The sequence below is a fragment of the Planococcus citri genome, chromosome 1 (assembly GCF_950023065.1).
Source record: "Planococcus citri chromosome 1, ihPlaCitr1.1, whole genome shotgun sequence".
In the NCBI taxonomy this organism is placed as follows: Eukaryota; Metazoa; Arthropoda; class Insecta; order Hemiptera; family Pseudococcidae; genus Planococcus; species Planococcus citri.
Genome location: NC_088677.1, coordinates 55886278 through 55905380, shown reverse-complemented (window position 1 = coordinate 55905380; position 19103 = coordinate 55886278). Strand labels below are relative to the sequence as shown.

At 35.4% G+C, this 19103-nt stretch overlaps 2 protein-coding genes across 6 annotated transcripts in view; both read left to right on the top strand.

Annotated features, from left to right (window-relative positions):
* phtf (putative homeodomain transcription factor) overlaps nucleotides 1-10324 on the top strand; it is a 42182-nt gene extending 31858 nt beyond the window's left edge. For all 3 annotated transcript variants that reach the window (XM_065346534.1, XM_065346533.1, XM_065346535.1), the window contains 12 exons: nucleotides 1370-1561; nucleotides 2373-2785; nucleotides 3071-3171; nucleotides 3248-3547; nucleotides 3641-3686; nucleotides 4517-4639; nucleotides 4711-4936; nucleotides 5021-5249; nucleotides 5332-5427; nucleotides 7777-7905; nucleotides 7977-8072; nucleotides 8205-10324. In XM_065346534.1, the coding sequence (XP_065202606.1) occupies nucleotides 1370-1561; nucleotides 2373-2785; nucleotides 3071-3171; nucleotides 3248-3547; nucleotides 3641-3686; nucleotides 4517-4639; nucleotides 4711-4936; nucleotides 5021-5249; nucleotides 5332-5427; nucleotides 7777-7905; nucleotides 7977-8072; nucleotides 8205-8354 (2101 nt within the window). In that variant the 3' untranslated portion in view covers nucleotides 8355-10324. The remainder of the gene's footprint in view (nucleotides 1-1369; nucleotides 1562-2372; nucleotides 2786-3070; nucleotides 3172-3247; nucleotides 3548-3640; nucleotides 3687-4516; nucleotides 4640-4710; nucleotides 4937-5020; nucleotides 5250-5331; nucleotides 5428-7776; nucleotides 7906-7976; nucleotides 8073-8204) is intronic.
* A 5121-nt stretch (nucleotides 10325-15445) lies between these two features.
* LOC135832952 (uncharacterized) lies at nucleotides 15446-18758 on the top strand. 3 transcript variants are annotated; one of them, XM_065346510.1, is made up of 2 exons: nucleotides 15446-16293; nucleotides 16472-18758. In XM_065346510.1, exon 2 carries the CDS (start codon nucleotides 16508-16510, stop codon nucleotides 18572-18574), a length of 2067 nt encoding a protein of 688 aa, XP_065202582.1. In that variant the 5' UTR covers nucleotides 15446-16293; nucleotides 16472-16507; the 3' UTR covers nucleotides 18575-18758. The 3 variants fall into 3 exon arrangements, with proteins under 3 accessions (XP_065202582.1, XP_065202584.1, XP_065202585.1); XM_065346512.1 differs by having other exon boundaries at nucleotides 15446-16298; XM_065346513.1 differs by having other exon boundaries at nucleotides 15446-16314.
* The last annotated feature ends 345 nt before the right edge of the window (nucleotides 18759-19103 follow it).

Here is a 19103-nt window from a genome sequence, read left to right as displayed (position 1 = left end):
AACTTTGAGAACCATTAAAACATTTTCGTATTTATCTAATTTATCAAACAATATGTCGAAAATTAATGATTGATCATTCGAGTAATCCGCTTTGTTTTTACGTGCATAAAAATATTGAAAAAACTTTTTAAAAAATTCATTATTATTTATTAATAGTTTTACCAAGAAAATTGTATCTTAGAACTGGAAATAAGTACTTGATGTCATCTAGAAGCTTCGGAATCAGCTGTAAATTATTCAGAATATCCAGTTTCTGGAAAATCGAGATAAGTTGAGAAAATAACTTTTTGAAAAATTCAAGTCGAAGTCAGGAAATTTCGAAAATAACATCAAATACCTACATAATTTTGATTCTGGCTGGTTTGGTTTTCATTTTTTTTTCTTTCTTCAAATGAATCGACATTACACTTCGTACTTTGACGCGTAAAATAGAATGATTATCCAAGTTGGGTTTTCCACGAAATTGATAAACGTGTCGATGAAGTTTGAATGGTTTCAATTGAATTTTTCTCGTGAGCAGTCGATGTACGTGCAGATTGGCCTAGCTCTGATTACTCAATCGGTGAATTAATTTTTTCCGGAATCGAAGGTCTGTTCGAAAAATTATGATCATCTAGTCTGAGAACATACTTGATTATGTACCTATTATTTAGCTTATTTTTTCGTCATTTTCTTGTTTTTTTTTTTTTCAAATCCTTAGGTAGTGCTTGAAACGCTAGGAAAACAGACTTCAGTGAAATTTTTCTAGCGTTTTTTCTATTTAAAAAATCGTATTTCTCCATTCCTTACTATTTTTATCGCTTATCTCGAGTTTATTTTATTTTTCCAAACGAATATTTACGGAACTAAAGTTGAGAAAAAGAGTTCAAATTCCAAGAGCGAAACAACCGTGTTCTATTTCGATTTTGAAATTTTTTAAATAACTACCTCGACGAAGATTATGCAATGAGAAAGCCTAGTGTAACATACTTCTTCGACGAGTTATTAATAACAAAAAGTGAAATATCAATAATCAGCGATAATCAGCTCAGCTAACGTGTTAATTGCAAATGAAATTCTTCGACCATAATGTACCTACTTTTTGGTTGATGAGGAAGAGGGGGGGTGGGGTAGTCGTCGCCAAACACTTAATAGCAACTTTTTACGTAATGTACGAAGTATGGACGATTTACGCTGCGAATAATAGCCAGGCAATAGGCATAAAGGAAGACTTACGTACGTAGATGTCGAAGGCCGCTAGCGCCGGTGTATTTATAAATAGCCAAAAATTATTCGTAATGAATCGTATAAGTATTGTACAATACGTACAAATACGTAGTACAATGTTGTTATTATTATGGTATTTTTTCTTTTTTCGTGTTTTACGTAGTTCAACCGATGATAATGGACGAGTCCATAGAAGATCTGTCGTCTGGGATACGACCCCAGTCAAGAGTAAGCCGAGTAGTCGAAGTTACAAAGACCACGAAGATAGTGGCGCTGCTTCACTCGACAGTAGTTGCAGTATGCAAATTCCCGAGTTGAGAGCGTCTTTGAACGATATCGAACAAATTGGCGGAATGTAAGTAGTTGTACGAATTGCTCGATTGAATCGGATAAAAATATAGATTTTTTTTGAATTCACAGTTGAGGGGTTTCCTGGTTTTCTTGAAAGGGTTTCGTAAGTACTTTTTTTTATGTTATTCGTGATTTCATATTTTCGAACGAAGATAGACGAAATAACTGTCAATGGTTGAATTTAACGAATATATTTTGAGTTCGGAAGTTTTGCAATTGAAAAATCGTCTAGTCTTTTCAAAATCGTCATCTCCCAGAAATCCGTTCAAAATTTGAGAAATTCGACTAAAATTATGTGAAAAAATAGCATTTTGTTCGATGAAATAGGAAGTGTGAAAAAACGTGAAAATTTATACTAAAATTAATTTCAAAAATACAGAATTTTCACATTTATTTTTTCTGGGTGAATTTCGAATTTTAATTGGAAACTATCTGTAATATTATTTATTGTTTCAAAAACGTTGGGCAAAATTCGTCTTTATTCATGGATTTGTCATTTGTATTTAGGATGAAAAGAAATTGATTTTGAAAAAGTTGTTTATTTTGAGGGGGGAGGGAGAATAGGTAAATTATTTTTGATGAAAAAAAAATTAGAATTTCAAGTCGTGCTATTCTAAAGAGAAAGACTACTCGAACATTTTGCTTTCCCGTATCGGGCTAGAAATACTAGAAAATCATACAATTGAAAAAAATCGTTATCGAAACAAAAATTTACCAAATATTATTCCCATTTATAAAATTCAACATCAGACTTTAAGCTGAAGATGATCTATACTCTGTATCACGAAATAATCAATCATCTCGATGTGTTTCAGTGACAGAATGCAAATGCCCGAAGACGACTCACCTCAAACACCTACCACATTGGACGACGATGGCTTCGAAAGCTTGGACGGAAATGGTTCCTGCGATAGTAATAAAGAAGAACAAGATATTAGCTTTACCGCCGAAGAATACGAGACAGCGGTGAAAAATAGTCCCGTTCACGATTCCATTGATAACGGTCTAGTCATTGTTAAAAGCTGCCCTAAATATAATAAAAAAGATATTAGCTTAAGTACGTGTTGCAAAAGTATGGGCGCCGCTTGCGCCAAACACGACAAACAGATTGCCGACGAATGCGTTAAAATTACCTTAAACGGTGACAAGACCGTCAGCAATAAGCGTAATTGTTCCTTTGAAATAAACTGCGTTCCTGCTCGTGCTGCTAAAATATGCGATGATTTTGGTAAGTGTGAAACCAGAGATACTCGTTTTCAAAAAGTGTGTGTGTCGAGTAGTTTTTAATCTTTATAATAACGATAAAACTTTTGCTTACTCATTGGAAGAGTCGTCGTCGCTGTGACAAATTTATGACGCACGAGTACTTACTTTGATAAGAGAGTTACGTGGATTTAATTGTTATTATAGGAATAAAAATATATTGAAATAAATTAAAGACACGACTAAACATTATTTTCACATTTTTAAATGCTATATTCGTAATCAAAGTATTTTTTTCGATTGATTTCAGGTGCTAGAGATGATATAAACTCGCAAGATGATATCGAAGACGATAGCGATACCGATGGTAGTATTTCAGAGCCAGTTTCAGAGAATATAATGCCTAAAAAAGTAATATTGAAATACCCCCGGTCGTTTAAAACCATCCTTGGTTCGTTCTAATCTCTTCTGATTTTTTTAAACGCAGCGTTTACTAACCAGACGTCGAGGATCGCAGCAAAACCTGAGCGTAAATATTAAAAACTTGGTCGAAAGTTCCTTCAATTCATCAGGCGACGATAGCGAAGACGACGCTGGAACATTATCATCGCCCGGCAGCTCGGGTCACGTGTTCACCGAGGGTACCACGAGCGCCGGCGAATGGGGAGTCGGCGTCACCACCAATAGTGAAGAATGCAGTTATTCTTCCGAGATCGATGGCTCCGATAACCAAATCGCGGTCACCAGTGATAATAACGATCATCCTTTCGCTTGGGAAATGGAAATGGTACGATTTACTGAACTTTTTGTCTTACCACTTTCATAACTCGTGGAAAACTCGACGTTTATGTATTTATGATCATTGTTCTTTTGTTCGCAGATGCCAAACGTCATACTCAGCCCGAGTTGCGCACCTGTTGGCAAAGGTACGTAATAATTTCTCTAATCCAAACGAGATGCTCACGTTTTCAAATGTAAAATAAGACCGACCGAAAGTCACAGACTCTCAAAGGTGACAGCGTTGACAAGATTTTTGCGCCATGTACGAGTATATTATGTAGTTTCGTAAGAGAAAAGATAAAATTGTTTTTTGGAAGTATTCGCCGCCGATCATCATTTGTTTTTTTTTCTTTCGGTATGGAAAATTCGTGCACCATGATGGGCGAATATTTCCTATAAAGAAACGATTTCTTTGTGTATTTTTTTATAGGTGTGTAGAGGACTTTCTAAGTGTATGTGGGTACTAGAACACACGTTTGTTGTGTGTTCGTCAAATTAATTATTTCAAAAAACCATTGCCAAATTATGAAGCTGTAAAGCGCAGCAGGCAGGGTTTGCAAAGCGAACGTGAGTCTTCATCATTTTTCATCTCAATTTATTATTACGTATTATTTTTTGTTTCTGTTTCTGTCTCTTGTATGTTTTTTTCCTACTTTTTTTTCTCGTTTTCATTTTTTACCGGAGTGTATCGTGTCGCAGTTGGTTGCTTTTCGGCGGTTGAATTGCAGTGTAATCGAAGGAGGTGAAAAGCTGAAATGTTACTTCCTTTCGGTGTAGTTTTAGTCGCTTCAAAATCCGTTGAAATGTGATGAATCGCGACCGATACACTTCGTATAAGGAATTATTCTTATTTTAAAGAAGAATTTTATCGAAACGACTATTTTTTGAAATTTATTATTGGCCTCGGTGTATGGTTCAGAAATTTGTATGCATCGCATGATTAGTTCTCAAAATATTTTTTTCTTCTAATTTACAGTAAGCTGCACGATGTGGGAGAAGAAAGATGTTAAGAAAGCCAATCTATCGGTATTGGATATCAGTTCGGCCATTATTGCCAGAGTAGAAGCGATGCCAGAAAACGTAGATTATTTCTATATTGGTACGTATACGTTGAACGAAGAAATCATAGGTCTAGGTATCAGGTACTTATGAAAAATGTATTTATTTCAGGTATCGTGATGTCAATCGCATTAGCAATGGTACCGTCGATAAGTCGATTAGCGGATTCGCTGTACGATAGTGGTAGTAAAGGTACATCGTATTTTGGCATGCCCTCCGGCAGATCGGACACGAAACTTATGATCGAACCTTTTTGTCCGATACGTAACCCAAATACTCATAAATTCTATAACTTCGCAGTCGCCTTATGCTATACTGCTTTTGGATCTACATTGAGGTAACTTGAATGAAATCTCGAGAATTTAATTTCGATTTGTTTTACGCATTGCTGATATTTTTTTGTTTGTGATTGCGATTGCAGAGAAAACATTGTTATACTTTTGGCCATGTTTGAACGGTTCTGCTTGGCAGCCATATTCTTTTTCTTGTTAACGGTAGCAGAACGTACGTTCAAGCAGAGATTCTTGTATGCTAAGTTCTTCTCACACTTGACCTCGTTTAGAAGAGCCAAGAAATCTGAATTGCCTCATTTTAGATTAAATAAGGTCAGAAATATCAAGAGCTGGTTGTCCGTTAGGTCGTACTTGAAGGTAAGCAATTTCAAAAGTGTGATTGATTCAATGTGATATTTGAGTAAGTGTATAATGTTTTTGATTTTGGTTTGTTTTGCAGAAAAGAGGACCGCAGAGATCAGTCGATGTTATTGTATCTACGGCGTTTCTGATAACTGTGATTTTATTGTCTTTCCTTAGCGTAGAACTTTTAAAAGTAAGTACATTCTGCTTTCATCGGCTATTTAGACATTTTCGGAGTAATCATTTTTTCAAATTAAAAGTGTCATTTTGTAAAAAAGAAATAAAAATGAATTCTCATTTTAAACATTGTCAGAAATCGGGGTCCGCAAAAAAAGGTCTTCTTCTCGATAAATAGTACAGAGAATTCATTGTGGGAAACCCGAAATTTTCCATCTTAAATTAACAAAAGATTCTTCGTTTACTTTTTTTATTCAATGAAAATTTCATCATTTACTTGAGTTGGATGAAATCTAAAAAATTTCTTAATTTTTTGTTATGAAATTGGTCTGATTCTGAAATCTGAATCCCGAAATAAGCATCCGTGTAAAACAGAAAAGCTACTTCGATTTTTCCATTTTTTAAAAAATGAATCTACAATATCTGCGAGTATAAATTTTTCTCAAAAACAGATTTTCTTGTTCCAATAATATACTGTTTTTGGGCCATCTAACAAAGAGTTTTGAACAAGGCTACAATTTTATGAAAATTACCAAATTCTATCTGTTAGATAATCGTCAGATTCCAGAAAATTGATAACCTAAAACCATCTATGAGTCATAATGCTTTAAATGAACTTTCAAAAATTTCGTAAAATAAAGTCGAGTATCCAACTACATAGAAACAAAATTACTTATATTCACATTTTTTACCCTCGCCCCCTTCCTCCCCCCCCTTAAAAAATAATGTTGATCCAATCTTTACTCTGAAGAATTCCGCAGGAAAGTAACATTTCTCATTTCCAAAGTACCCTAAAATTTGGCCGAGGAATCAAAAACCTTGGAAATTGAAACTACACGTAGCTGTAAATAGGTACCTACCTATTCTGAAAATGAGAATCACGATTTTTTGAAACATTTTTGTTTCTTTTTTATGTCAGGTACTGAAAAATCGATTTACTTTGAAATGAAGATCCTGAAAAAATTCGTACTGGAAAATTGCAATTTTTGAAAACTAACAAAATTTTTATAAGTGTCTTTCCAATTTGAAAAAATTTCCATCTTGGGTAAAGGTAATAGTAGAATTTCTCTGTTGCAAGTTGAACTATAGTTGGTCAAAATTTGTTTTGGAATAAATTATTAAAAACACCTGCTTTTTAATCAATTTGCCAAAAAAAAAGTTGTTGCTAAAATTACTGAAACTGCAAAAAATTCCTTTTGTCAAAATTGCAAAAAAAGTTGTTTTTTGTCCCAAGTAGAATAAAATATCATTCTTGGTTGGAATTGCAGAAAAAACTCTTGCTACGTTTTACCTAAAATCACCCAAAGATCGTGACTAAAAATCATGTTTTCTATTGTCAAAATCGCAAGAAAGTCCTGTTCCTTTTTTTTTGCCAAAACTGTTGTAAAGTTTCGTCTTCTTCATTCTATTCAATCAAGCTTAAAATTTCCCACTTATTATTATCATTTTTTTTTTAGAAATTTTTCTTTTCTTTTATTAAATTATGTAATGAAAAACTGTTGACTGAAGAAGTTATGATCTGATTACCCTCTCCCCTCTTTCTCGCTGCTCCCACTAGTTGAAAGTTTTTTTTCCACGTTTAAAAATCCAACCCTGAAATTATCCATGTATTCTCTCTTTCAAAATTTTAAAATTTTTCACTTTTCTAGTTCTCATTAAAAATTTAAAAATATTGACATGAATCAATTTTGCTCCCCTCCCCCCCCCTCCCTTAAACGTAACATTTGTGAACATGTCCTGCTTTTGTTATGCTTTCGCATGTTGTTCTGTTTTTTGGAATCGTTGATTGAGAATCTCTTGCATGCAAAGGAAGAAGAGGGCTCAGGCTCAAAAAAGCTGTGGAATGAGAATGAGGTCAAAATACAATGAAAAAATTTTGGTCTAGTTTTTAAACATCGTTTATTTTGTAGAAAACTTCTCAAATGTTTTTTTTTTGTAGAAATCTTAAACGATGAACGCGAACCTCAAATCCTTCTATTTTTTGTTAACATTATAATTCATGATTTTTTTTATTCTTCGTTTCTTCAATTTCTCTTCGAAAATTAGATGAGATTTCAATATTAAGTTGAGTAATTTTTTACTCGACTTTTCCTCCTGTTTTTGGAATTTTACCTTTCGATTACCTTTAGGTTTCAGACACCGTTATATTGTCAAAACTCTCGTCTATTAGTTCAGTGGTATTCCTCGAGTTTCTTCAATTCCTCTCCTCCCCTCAAATTTGTTTATTTGTAAATTTTTCATTCGCAATGTAAGATACATTAATGAGGTATTCATAATTCGTATAATATGTATATTCGTCAAAAGAATAACACAGAAAATTAGTTCATTGTCTCTCATTAAGTTAGTTAATTTTACTTTGATTCAGGATTCGGAATATAACGTCGAAGCAGTCGGATGGTGCATCGTTATAGGTTTCTTTATGTTACGCTTTATGACATTAGGAACAAAAATCAACCGAAAATATCGTAATTTATCAACCATCATCACCGAACAAGTGAGCATTACCGTCCTATTCAGCTTATTACGTCGCTGAAACATTATTTAATGCGCCTGTTCTTATTGCAGATTAATTTGTACTTACAAATCGAACAAAAGCCCAATAAAAAGGAAGAGCTAATGGTTGCGAACAGCGTTCTAAAATTAGCCGCCGATTTACTCAAGGTAAAGTACTCGTATATAAGTCGATACGACGCCATATGCGGCGTATCTCACGATCTAACTTTGAAAATACTCGTTGGCTGACTACGTATATAAGACGTTCATGAATTAATTTCGCTACGTTTGATTTCGCAGGAACTAGAAAGCCCTTTCAAGATATCAGGCTTGTCAGCGAATCCTTACTTATACACGGTCACAAAGGTAGTCATGCTTTCGGCATTGTCTGGTATTCTGTCGGAATTATTAGGATTTAAATTGAAACTGCACAAAATCAAGATTAAATAAATCGCTCGACTAGAGGAAACGCTTGTCAGCATCGTCAAGATTGGCATTCTATGAGGAAGCATTCTTGAATATACACGAACGCGTGTATTGTACGTACCTACTCTTAACGTGAATTGAAAGCGTCGTTCGATGAATTTTTCCTTCTTATCATCGCTCATCGATCGGAGAATAGAATATATTTCATCTTGAGACAATAATGTAGTAGTATTCGTCGATGGTGAATAATTTTTTTGTTTTCTCCCGAACGAGGATTTCGTTAGGTATTTCGTAGCCTTCTTTTTGCGACAATATTTGAAAAAATATTATTGACGTTTAGATAATTATGTATTGATCATGTTGAATACCCGCATTTCACATGTGCCATTTCATTTTCACTTATTACGGATTAATCTAATTAAGGAATTACTTTTCTCTTTGTTTTTTTTCTCTCTTTTTCTTTTGCAACGATGTATGTATTATTTATGTGTATTATTTTCTAAGTGTGTGTGTTTTTTTTAGAGAGCGTCAACCTAATTAGTAATCAAAGTAGATGTAAATTTTAAAGTTTTTACGCCATTTTTACCAAACCAAACTAGTAGAAACTGAAAAGTATTCATGATTTCCGTTTCGAGAGAAACTTTTTTTCTAGAATTGTACTTATTTTTATCGAATTTTATCGGTAATTTTTTTTCTCGTTCGTGTACGTGGATTTTTTTTTCTTTTTTGTTTCTCAATATCGACAACGCGCGGTCGTATTATTTTCCATTAGTTTTTAGATATGTTGAGATCGGTGTGTCGGTTTTGAAATCATCGATCGATGGTTGAGATTGTGGATTTGATTGAATTTTTTTCACTCGAGTTTCGAATTTCGTGAAAAGTAGTCGATATTTTTTGCGATCGATTCAATTATTACGGAAATCGACGCTTGTGTTTTTTTTTTCTTCAAGTCGAGAAATACAGACAATACTTACTCTGAAAAATTAACGTAGAAAAAATATCGATTTTTAAAATCGAAAATTTAATTCGACTTTTGAATTTTTTTTCACTATGACTGAAAAGATTATTATTGAATTTGAACAATCGATGAAAACTGACCAAAGAGATTGTAGTTTTTTCATCATTTCAGTAGTGGAGCTATGTTAAACATGAAATTAGTCAGCCGTTTTAATTTGAAATTGACTCGCAGCAATTTACCTACCTTTGATAATACTCATAGAAATAGAATAATCGATTTCTATAAGTGGAATGCTTCAAAATCAATAATCGTAGATGGAAAATGATTTTATCTAGTCAGATCGAATCGGTTTTCCCTTATTGGACTTGATCAGTTGTGAACTCTAAACAGATCTAATTGGATTTAGGAAATGTCTGGGTCTGCTGATCTGATCAATGAAATCTTATCTGATTAATCAGGTCTGATCAGATTTAAGCAGGAAGCTTACATTTGTTCAAAGAATTGAATAGAAAATTATCCATACATCACATTATTCAATTTTCTTTGAAATATGAGTAGTATGATCAATAATCGATAATTTTTTAAAAATCGACCCACTTGCTCGAAACACGGCTATTTTTTTTCATTTCTCTTGAATTGTAATTGTAATAATGTTGTTTTAAGATGTATTTTTACGTGCAATTTTCTGTGATAATTGTACTGTGTTTATTTATTTTACTTGTTAGTCATTATTTGAATTTTTAAAGGATCGATGATTTTTCTTTTTTTTTCTCCTTTTTTTGTTGAATTATTACTTATTATTCTCGTCTACATAACAGAGATTTCGAACGTGTACTTTTATCTCGCTAGTTACCAATTTGGGTATATTATGATGAAGAAAAGAATTTACTATTTTATAGAATATATACTATGAAGCTGTGAATTTATTAGGAAGTGACGTTTGTGAAACTTTTCGAATAATTTTGTGTTCGATGTGTATCTATCTTTGTCTTTGTGAGATGTACGATTTAAATACAGAATGTATTGATATTTGGTTTATGAGTCTTTCATTTGACTATCGCAGTGTTATAGTTTTTCAACTTTTCTGAAATATGATTATATTTTTCGAAAAAAATTGGCGTGTAACTGATTAGTAGGTAGCGAGGTACCTATTTCTATCATTCTTTTTGCGTTGCTGACTGAAATCAACGGGTAAGTATTTTGAAAAAGAGCGGAAATAAAGAACGGAAAAATACATATTTTTTTAGTTAAAATAATATTCAATAGAACATTCTGAGCGTCGAGTGGAAATACCTTTTGGCCTCGTTTCTCGTCGCGATCTCACCGCACAATATCTGCTCGTAAGCCCCAACCTCTAATGGTGATTCTCGACCCATATTTACTCAACGGCACTCTGCACCTACTAGGTAAATATGTAGATAACGAAATATCCCCATCTGTCTACGAACTGATAATTTTAAACTGTTCAAATGCCTGCTTCCTCAAAAAAATGAAACCGACAACGTCTATGTGATGAACTGATAGGTCTTGAGCAAATATAGAATTTAGGTGGTGAAATCCAACTGACATTCCCACCACTCGGTAGAAATAAGGAGGATTTTCAGGTAACATTTTTGAGGGCGCGGGCGCGGAACTATATAACGATATCTCACATTAATGTTAGCTAATATTTTCCCAGCGTATCTGTCACAAACACTGGTTTTGAACAAAGTCTGTCACTACCCCTGATTTTAAACAGTGTCTGTCACTACCACTGGTTTTGAACAGTGTCTGTCAGAAACACTGGTTTTGAACAGTGTCTGTACTGGTTTTAAACAGTGTCTGTCACTACCACTGGCTTTAAACAGTGTCTGTCACTACCACTGGCTTTAAACAGTGTCTGTCACTACCACTGGTTTTAAACAGTGTCTGTCACTACCACTGGTTTTAAAGTGTCTGTCACTGCCACTGGTTTCAAACAGTGTCTGTCACTACCACTGGTTCTAAACAGTGTCCGTCACTACCACTGGTTTCAAACAGTGTCTGTCACTACCACTGGTTCTAAACAGTGTCCGTCACTACCACTGGTTTTAAACAGTGTCTGTCACTGCCACTGGTTTCAAACAGTGTCTGTCACTACCACTGGTTCTAAACAGTGTCCGTCACTACCACTGGTTTTAAACAGTGTCTGTCACTGCCACTGGTTTCAAACAGTGTCTGTCACTACCACTGGTTCTAAACAGTGTCTGTCAGCACTGGTTCTACTGCTAAACAGTGACCGTCACTACCACTGGTTTTGAACAGTGTCTGTCACTACCACTGGTTCTAAACAGTGTCCGTCACTACCACTGGTTTTGAACAGTGTCTGTCACTACCAGTGGTTATGAACAATGTCTGTCAGAAACACTGATTTTGAACAGTGCTGTCACTACCACTGGTTTCAAACAGTGTCTGTCACTACCACTGGTTCTAAACAGTGTCCGTCACTACCACTGGTTTTAAACAGTGTCTGTCACTACCACGGGTTTCAAACAGTGTCTGTCACTACCACTGGTTCTAAACAGTGTCCGTCACTACCACTGGTTTTGAACTGTGTCTGTCACTACCACTGGTTTTGAACAGTGTCTGTCAGAAACACTGGTTTTAAACAGTGTCTGTCACTACCACTGGTTTTGAACAGTGTCTGTCACAGGGGTGGACTGGCCTAAAAGGGCCTACAGGGGAATGAATGAAATTGGGGCCTATTTGTAAATACTAAATAAAGGGCCCATTTTCCACCAAAAAAAGTTGCATAGGTACTTTCGAATTTTATCAAAAATTTATAACTAGTATAGGGGCCCATTCTCCACTCAAGGGCCCACTTTTTTCCCGGGGCCTACCGGGATTTTCCCGGTAGCTCTTATGGCCAGTCCGCCCCTGAGCGTATATCGTCTAAATAACATAGACGGTACCTATTACTATTTTTCTGGTACCGAGGTATAACTAGATAAATTTGGGTAGTTGATGATTTGTATTTAGATACCTATTTCTCGAAGTGGTTTTAATTCACAATTGACTATGAAGTACTTGAACTTTGAATTCGCGTTTTATCTCGCGTTGAATTTTATCATTTTAAAATTCGGTTCTTCAAGCCCTGTGCTGAGACATACGTATATTCCATGTAAGTATTCAAATCGTAGATTAGTCTACTATGACGATATGTATAGGCAATATATTAAAATGATTCAACAGAGATTTACTAAATTTGACGTTGTTTAAAGTGCAAAGCATCGACGCGCGGTGTCCCAATAAGTTGGTAGGTATTTTGGTTATTTTTCTATACCGCTTCTCAGAAGCTTATGAACAGGTTGTTTTAATTTTTTTTCTTTTGGAATGGTAGGTAGTACGTTTATTTTATTTTATAAAACAGTACTTAGATGAATTGAAATTGTTGCAGGGATCGCGGAACGGAGTGGAGGGGGAGGGTAGGAGGTCCCCGGAGGGCACTCTTTTTTGGACTTGCTCCGGGAGCCGGAGCCGGAGCCGGAGCAAGAGGTACTTGAAATTTTTCTACTGGAGCCGGAAGTGGAGGCGGAGACACCTACAAAAAAAAACCGGAGCCGGAGCTGGAGCCTGGAGCCTGGAGCCGGAGGTATTTTTTTTCAAATAGCTGGAGGGGAAGGCTCTAACTCCCCTCCATGACCTCCAGAGGCGGAGCTGGACAGCTGGAGGGTAGGAGCCCCTCGGAAGATACCCTTTTTTGGCCTTGCTCTGGGAGCCGGAGCTGGTGCAAGAGAGCAAGACTGCAGTGCTGTGAGAACGAACGAAAACGGGAACGGGAACGCATAAAGAACGCTCGATTTTGAAATTTCCTTCAGAAAACGAGAACGGGAACGCATGTATTTAAAGAATGGGAACGAGAACAGGAGGGAACGGGAACGTGAACGGGAACGGAGTGCTAATTTGGCGTTCTCAGATGTTCTTTCAGGGTTCTCAAATTACCTCCCAAAACTCTGAAAAATAGGGGACAATATGCTTTTCCCTCAAACTTTTTGTAGTTTATGGGTACAATTGAAGAAAACGACAAAATTTCCACCAAAAATTGCTTCACTTGTACCACAGAACCCTATTGGGAACGGGAACGGGAACGTGGGAACGCAAATTTTCAGTGTTGAAAAAAAAACAGTTTTTTTTAAAAAAAACAAAACAAACGGTTTTTTTTTGTTTAAAACGTTTTTTTTGTTTAAAACCCTGTTTTAAACAGCTGGATCCTCATGTGTTTTAAACGTATTTTAAACATGTTTAAAATGGTTTTAAACACGTTTTTAACACAAATTTATTTGTTTTGGATTCAGTTTTTCAAATATACGTTATCCAGTCGTCAACTTTTAAGATGTGACGTCATAAAATAGCTATAAGGTTCAAGAAATATTGAAAAATTGAAATCAAAACACAAAATTTGCCTTTGAAAAAAGTATAGGAAGAAGAATGCAAATCTAAAAATTCAGTTTCTTCAATTTCACTACTTTTTCAACGAAAAATTGAAAAAAAACGTGTTTTTTTAAGGAAATTGGAGCTGAAAAAAAAACTTGTTTAAAACAAAAAAAAACATTTTAAACAGAATTTTGTTTTAAACACTGGTACCACCTCATGTGTTAGAATGGACAAGTATTAGAATGGTCAAGTGGTAGAAAAAGAGGGAAAAAAAGGGAAAAATATTTTTGTTGCCAACCCACTTTGTTTGGAGAAGAAAATTTCGTAAAATAATTAAAATGAAAAGTAAAGCCCAAGTAATGGCCAAGTTGTAGAATAGTCAAGTAGTAGAATAGTCAAGTATTAGAATGGTCAAGTATTTGAAAAATAGGGGGGAAAGAGACCGAAAGAGCAATCTGTTATAAGAGGATGAGGAAGTGGTACTTAGACTTACTACTTTTTTGGATAATAGGGTACAAGGGTAGCCGTTTTCAGGGTTGGGGGGCGTTGTGTCCGCTCACCTCGGCTTCGCCTCGGTTGCGCGGGTCGCTTTGTTGTTCATACTATGTCTGTTAACTTCCCTCGGCCTTCGGCCTCGGTGAGTACAGTTTTTTAGAAACTACCACAGGTACTGTCTACATACACGGTAATGTCCAGCCTCCGTCTGAACTCACCAAGGGGAGTAATGCTCATCGAATGAAATATAAATTTTAAACGGCTCGGCTTCGCCTCGCCTAATTCTCACATTCTCCGAGTCTATCCTGATTTGTATTTTCTAATACTTGACTATTCTACAACTTGACCATTCTAATACTTGGGCTTTACTTTTCATTCTAATTTACAAAATTTTCTTCTCCAAACAAAGTGGGTTGGCAACAAAAATATTTTTCCCTTTTTTTCCCTATTTTTCTACCACTTGACCATTCTAATACTTGTCCATTCTAACACATGAGGTGGTCTCTTAAACACTGTCTGTTTTTTTCTCGACGTTTAAAACCAAAGACCTATAACAGAGTAGACACGGCTGGTGTAATGCGTGTGTGCTGTCAAGATGTACCAGTCTTTTACCAAACTCGGACGTCATCCTGCTCGTAAAAGAGGGTGGATACACGAGTGGCGGAGTCACGGGAGTGCATCTCACCATTATGTTTTGCCAAACTCTGACGTCACAACCCAAAAACATGTTTACGGGATTTTTAAGCATTGAGTAAATCAAAGTTGCCGTGTCTACTCTGTTATAGGTCTTTGTTTAAAACACTGTTTTAAACGTTTTAAACATACAGTACTGTTTTAAACTGACAACACTGCAAATTTTGGAAATTTCATTGAGAACGAGAACGGGAACGGGAACGCTTCTGCTTATGGAGCACAAGAACTAGGAACAGGGAACGAGGTGTTGGATTTGGAAGCAAGGAACAAAGAACGCCAAGAACGGCGTTTTTTATTTTTGTGAGAACAAAGAACGGGAACGGGAACGAGCACTTCCGCGTTCTCACACTCACAGCACTGTGCAAGAGGTATTGAAATTTTTCAAGTGGAGCCGGAGGTGGAGATGGAGGTGGAGGTACTGACCCCCTCCCTCCGCGATCCCTGAATTGCTGATCTTGGCTGATCCCTGTTCAGTGACTAATTACTAGAGACTAAGGATACTTTTCGGCATCGTGTGCTGTCGAGTGCTTTCGGCTACGCTCGTGTGACTTTATTCTTTGTAATGATTCAAGTTCCCTGTTCCTGTTGATGAGATTTTTAATTTTAATTAAAAATTAATTATAATATTCGAATATTATATTGTCTTTTACGTATTCTTCATTGTATTTCTTGTAGAATGCAATTTTTTGTTGCTCAATAATATACTTTGGGTTAAATGCCTTGTGAGCAGTTGGAAATCTGATAAGATTTTTTCGATTTTGACTTTGACTGATGTGATATCAATATTCTTTTGAAAAACGTCCAAGTTCCAAATGTTTGTTCAACAACGTCACTTCTGTTAAAGTTTTACATTTTCTTCAAATTGAATTCGAAAGTGTCTATAGACTAGTATCATCACAGCTGTTTTTTCTTTATATTTGCCATTTGGTAATGTTCGGATCGGAAACGAAGTTGTCTAACAAATTATGAAACAGATTAAAATTCAAAAGAAACAGGACTAACACGAGTTTTATCATTAAAATACGTGCAATATTCGTATGAAATAATATGATTATGAAAAAGAAAGATTTGAACAAAAAGGAAACAGGAGTTTCATCTTTGATAAGGAGAATATTTCATTTTCATGGAAACAAGTCAAAGGAGCGTAGCCGAAAGCACTCGACAGCACACGATGCCGAAAAGTATCCTTAGTCTCTAGTAATTAGTTGATCAGTGATCACCAGAATCTAGAAGATTTGGCAACGTTGATTTTGATCACAACAAAACGTTATCAGTTATCAATCAAATTTCAGTCAGAAATGTGATAACGTCGGTCCGGCTTCTAATTATTCAGTGAGAATAAGAGGAAAATTTGAAAATTATCAAGTTTTGTAGTGAAAATTACCAGAAGAAGGGGAAAACATCACTTGAAAACGTCCAAGGCAGGTATGGTAAGCATAATTTTTGGTATGTTAATTTCGTAGATAACTTTTTTCTCCCATGAATACAAGACCTACTAATCTGATAATACGTTGTGTGTATTCTGTATCAAAAGAGCAGACAGTAACTGTAAACTACTCAATTTCGATTCTGTGTTGAAATAAGTGAATTATTCTTGTTTCAGATTGTCTACTCAAATCGATGGTAATCAGATCTAGAAATGGCTGAGAACTCGACTGATGTGTACGACTGTGTTTTTCCGAGTCCGCCAGCTTTACAACAACTCGCAGCCATCGCAGTAGCAGTGAAAGTATGGCGTGAACAAGTCTGTGAGCATCGCTTAAATAATACCTTGGACAAATTCGGGGGAAAGTCGAAAGTTTCCCTGGATAGCGTTCGTCCTCATCTACCATCAACACTTCTTCCCATCATTGAGAGTTATACTACGTACATACAGGGTTCATTATTCAGATACGATGACGAATTTCGTCGGCCGTGGCTCTTGGACATTCTGAGTACATTTGACGATATTGTTTGTGATGTTGATGGCACTATCAATTATGATCTTACTGCGAGACGAGCATTACTCTGCGAAGAAATCAGTGACGTTGATAAATTTGAAATTGCTTGTAGGTATTGTCTAGAGGATGATATAATGCGATTGTGGCCTTCTGTGTCGAATTCAGAATCCCTGAAATTGAGTGATGATAATTTTTCAGATCGAAATTTTCATAAAAATTCTTTATTGTATTACTGGATTTGCCGTCTTAGAAACGAGTTGCATAGAATTTCCAGAATTCCCATTTTTTTCGGCGAATATGAGACTATCGATGAACATTTAATTGAAATTCTTCGCCCTGATAATTGGTCGTCTATAAGGTACTTTTGGTATAATTTAAAAAAGGTTGAAAGTCGAGTACCTAATGCGCGGTACCTACATTGGCGTCAAAGTATTATATTTTGTAGGTATATACTTGCTAAGTTGAGCGAGGAAGAACTAAATACTTTGATCGGCGATATGAATGAATATGAAGGATTCGTGTGTTCTATATTTATGAGATGGTGCAACTATTGTGCATACTATGAAATGAATATGGCAAGATCCTGCTTTTTAACAATGTGGCATCTTGTTGGACATAAAATAAACAACGAGGAATTTAATCGTATTGTTCAGGAGATTTTTCATATGCAGAATTACTCGAAGTCTTATGATCCGGGTGACATGCCGAACGTCGAGTCTTTCTCTCGCGAGTTCTGGAATCATACTTCAGATCATTTGAAACGGTGGATGTTTCAAGTTGGTTTACTTGATCGATCTTTTTTCGAGATCGATAACTTTCCTTGTGCTAAGGTTAGAAATAATTGGCTTTTATTCGCCATTTTGGAGGATGCTCCGTTTGAAGCCAAGAGTTCGTTTTGGTCTGCAAATTGGCGCACCATACTAGTTGCCACAACACCAACTGATTTGCAACGAATAATGAATTTATGCTTGAAGAACGAAAGCGACGTTAATCTTTTCAAAAACAATAATTTATCTAAATACGAAAATATCAGGGTGAATTGCTCAATGCTTATGGAACAGTCACGTTGGAAAGAGTTGGAGGAATTTTTGAATTTTTGTTGCTCGGAAAAAGAAACCAATTTAGCTTTGCGGATGAAATGTTTAAACGGACATTTAAATTTGCTCCAAAATTCGTCTGATCTTTTTTGCGAAAAAATCCTCAAGAATATTCTTCCATTTAGTACGTTCGTCGATGATACTTATTGTAACGATCTCACTCTGGCCGCTGATTTTAAAAATCGCTTTCTTTTGTCACCTCGAACGATGCGTAATTTGAGCCAATGTGTAGTATGGAATAAACTCGAGAAAGTAATGGAATTTGTCGATACATTCGTGATGTCTGAGCAAGCGGCTGTTGATTTCAAAGAGAATCATTTTCTTCCAACTTTTGTCAATTTCCTTGTAACAGAAACGATTTATCGTTTTAAATTCGAGTGTGACGCTTTTGAAAGGTTTATGAGTTGGTGTTTAGGTAGTGACGATAAAATTGAAAATTTTAAATTGACTGTACCTGTTGAGGACATCATACGACGTGTTACTCAATACACAGATGCTCGCCTTCGTCACGCTGAAGATATGTCAGTTGAATCTTCTGAAGTGCGCGACGCAAGACGGTTATATTCTAATCTGCATAAATTTTTGCAATGGGGTTTCTCCTCTCCTGAGGAAGTTGCAGAGTTTGAAAAAAAATTCAGTGGGTTCGAAAAATATGTTTCTAAAGAATGAGATATTTTACGTATTATTATTTCTACCAAAAGACTGCTGTTCATTTTTTATTTACCCCTACCTATTTTTAAATTTTGTAATGGATTTTTATAAATAAGTATACGTATTTTATTGTATCGATTTATGAAATGAAATGTTACCTTGTAAGTACGTATTTCAATATTACATGTGTTTTTAATGCAAATCTTTTGATTTTCATTTCTGGTTTTACTCGTATTCATTTTGAAAGAGGTTAAAAAAAACAGGGTCCGTAGTATCTAAATTACTAATGTTACTAAAAGTAATTTTTGGTTACTTTTTCAACATTTTGGTTTGTGGTTTAAAAAGCCATTTTTTTCAAAATTTCAAAAATTCCACTTTTTCATATGTACATCTTGAAAAAGAAAAAAAGGAGGAGTGCACTTTTTTATTATTTTCCAACTCACCAACTGGCTATACGCTGCTTTCTTTTTAGCTTTTACGGTTACAAAGCCTCGTTTTTTACTGATGTCGTCATAGTCTCGTTTTCTCGTTCTCGCTTTCTGCCAAA

Excerpts from the sequence above, each read along its gene's own strand:
- LOC135832952 (XM_065346510.1), top strand. The coding sequence starts at position 16,508 with ATGGCTGAGAACTCGACTGATGTGTACGACTGTGTTTTTCCGAGTCCG.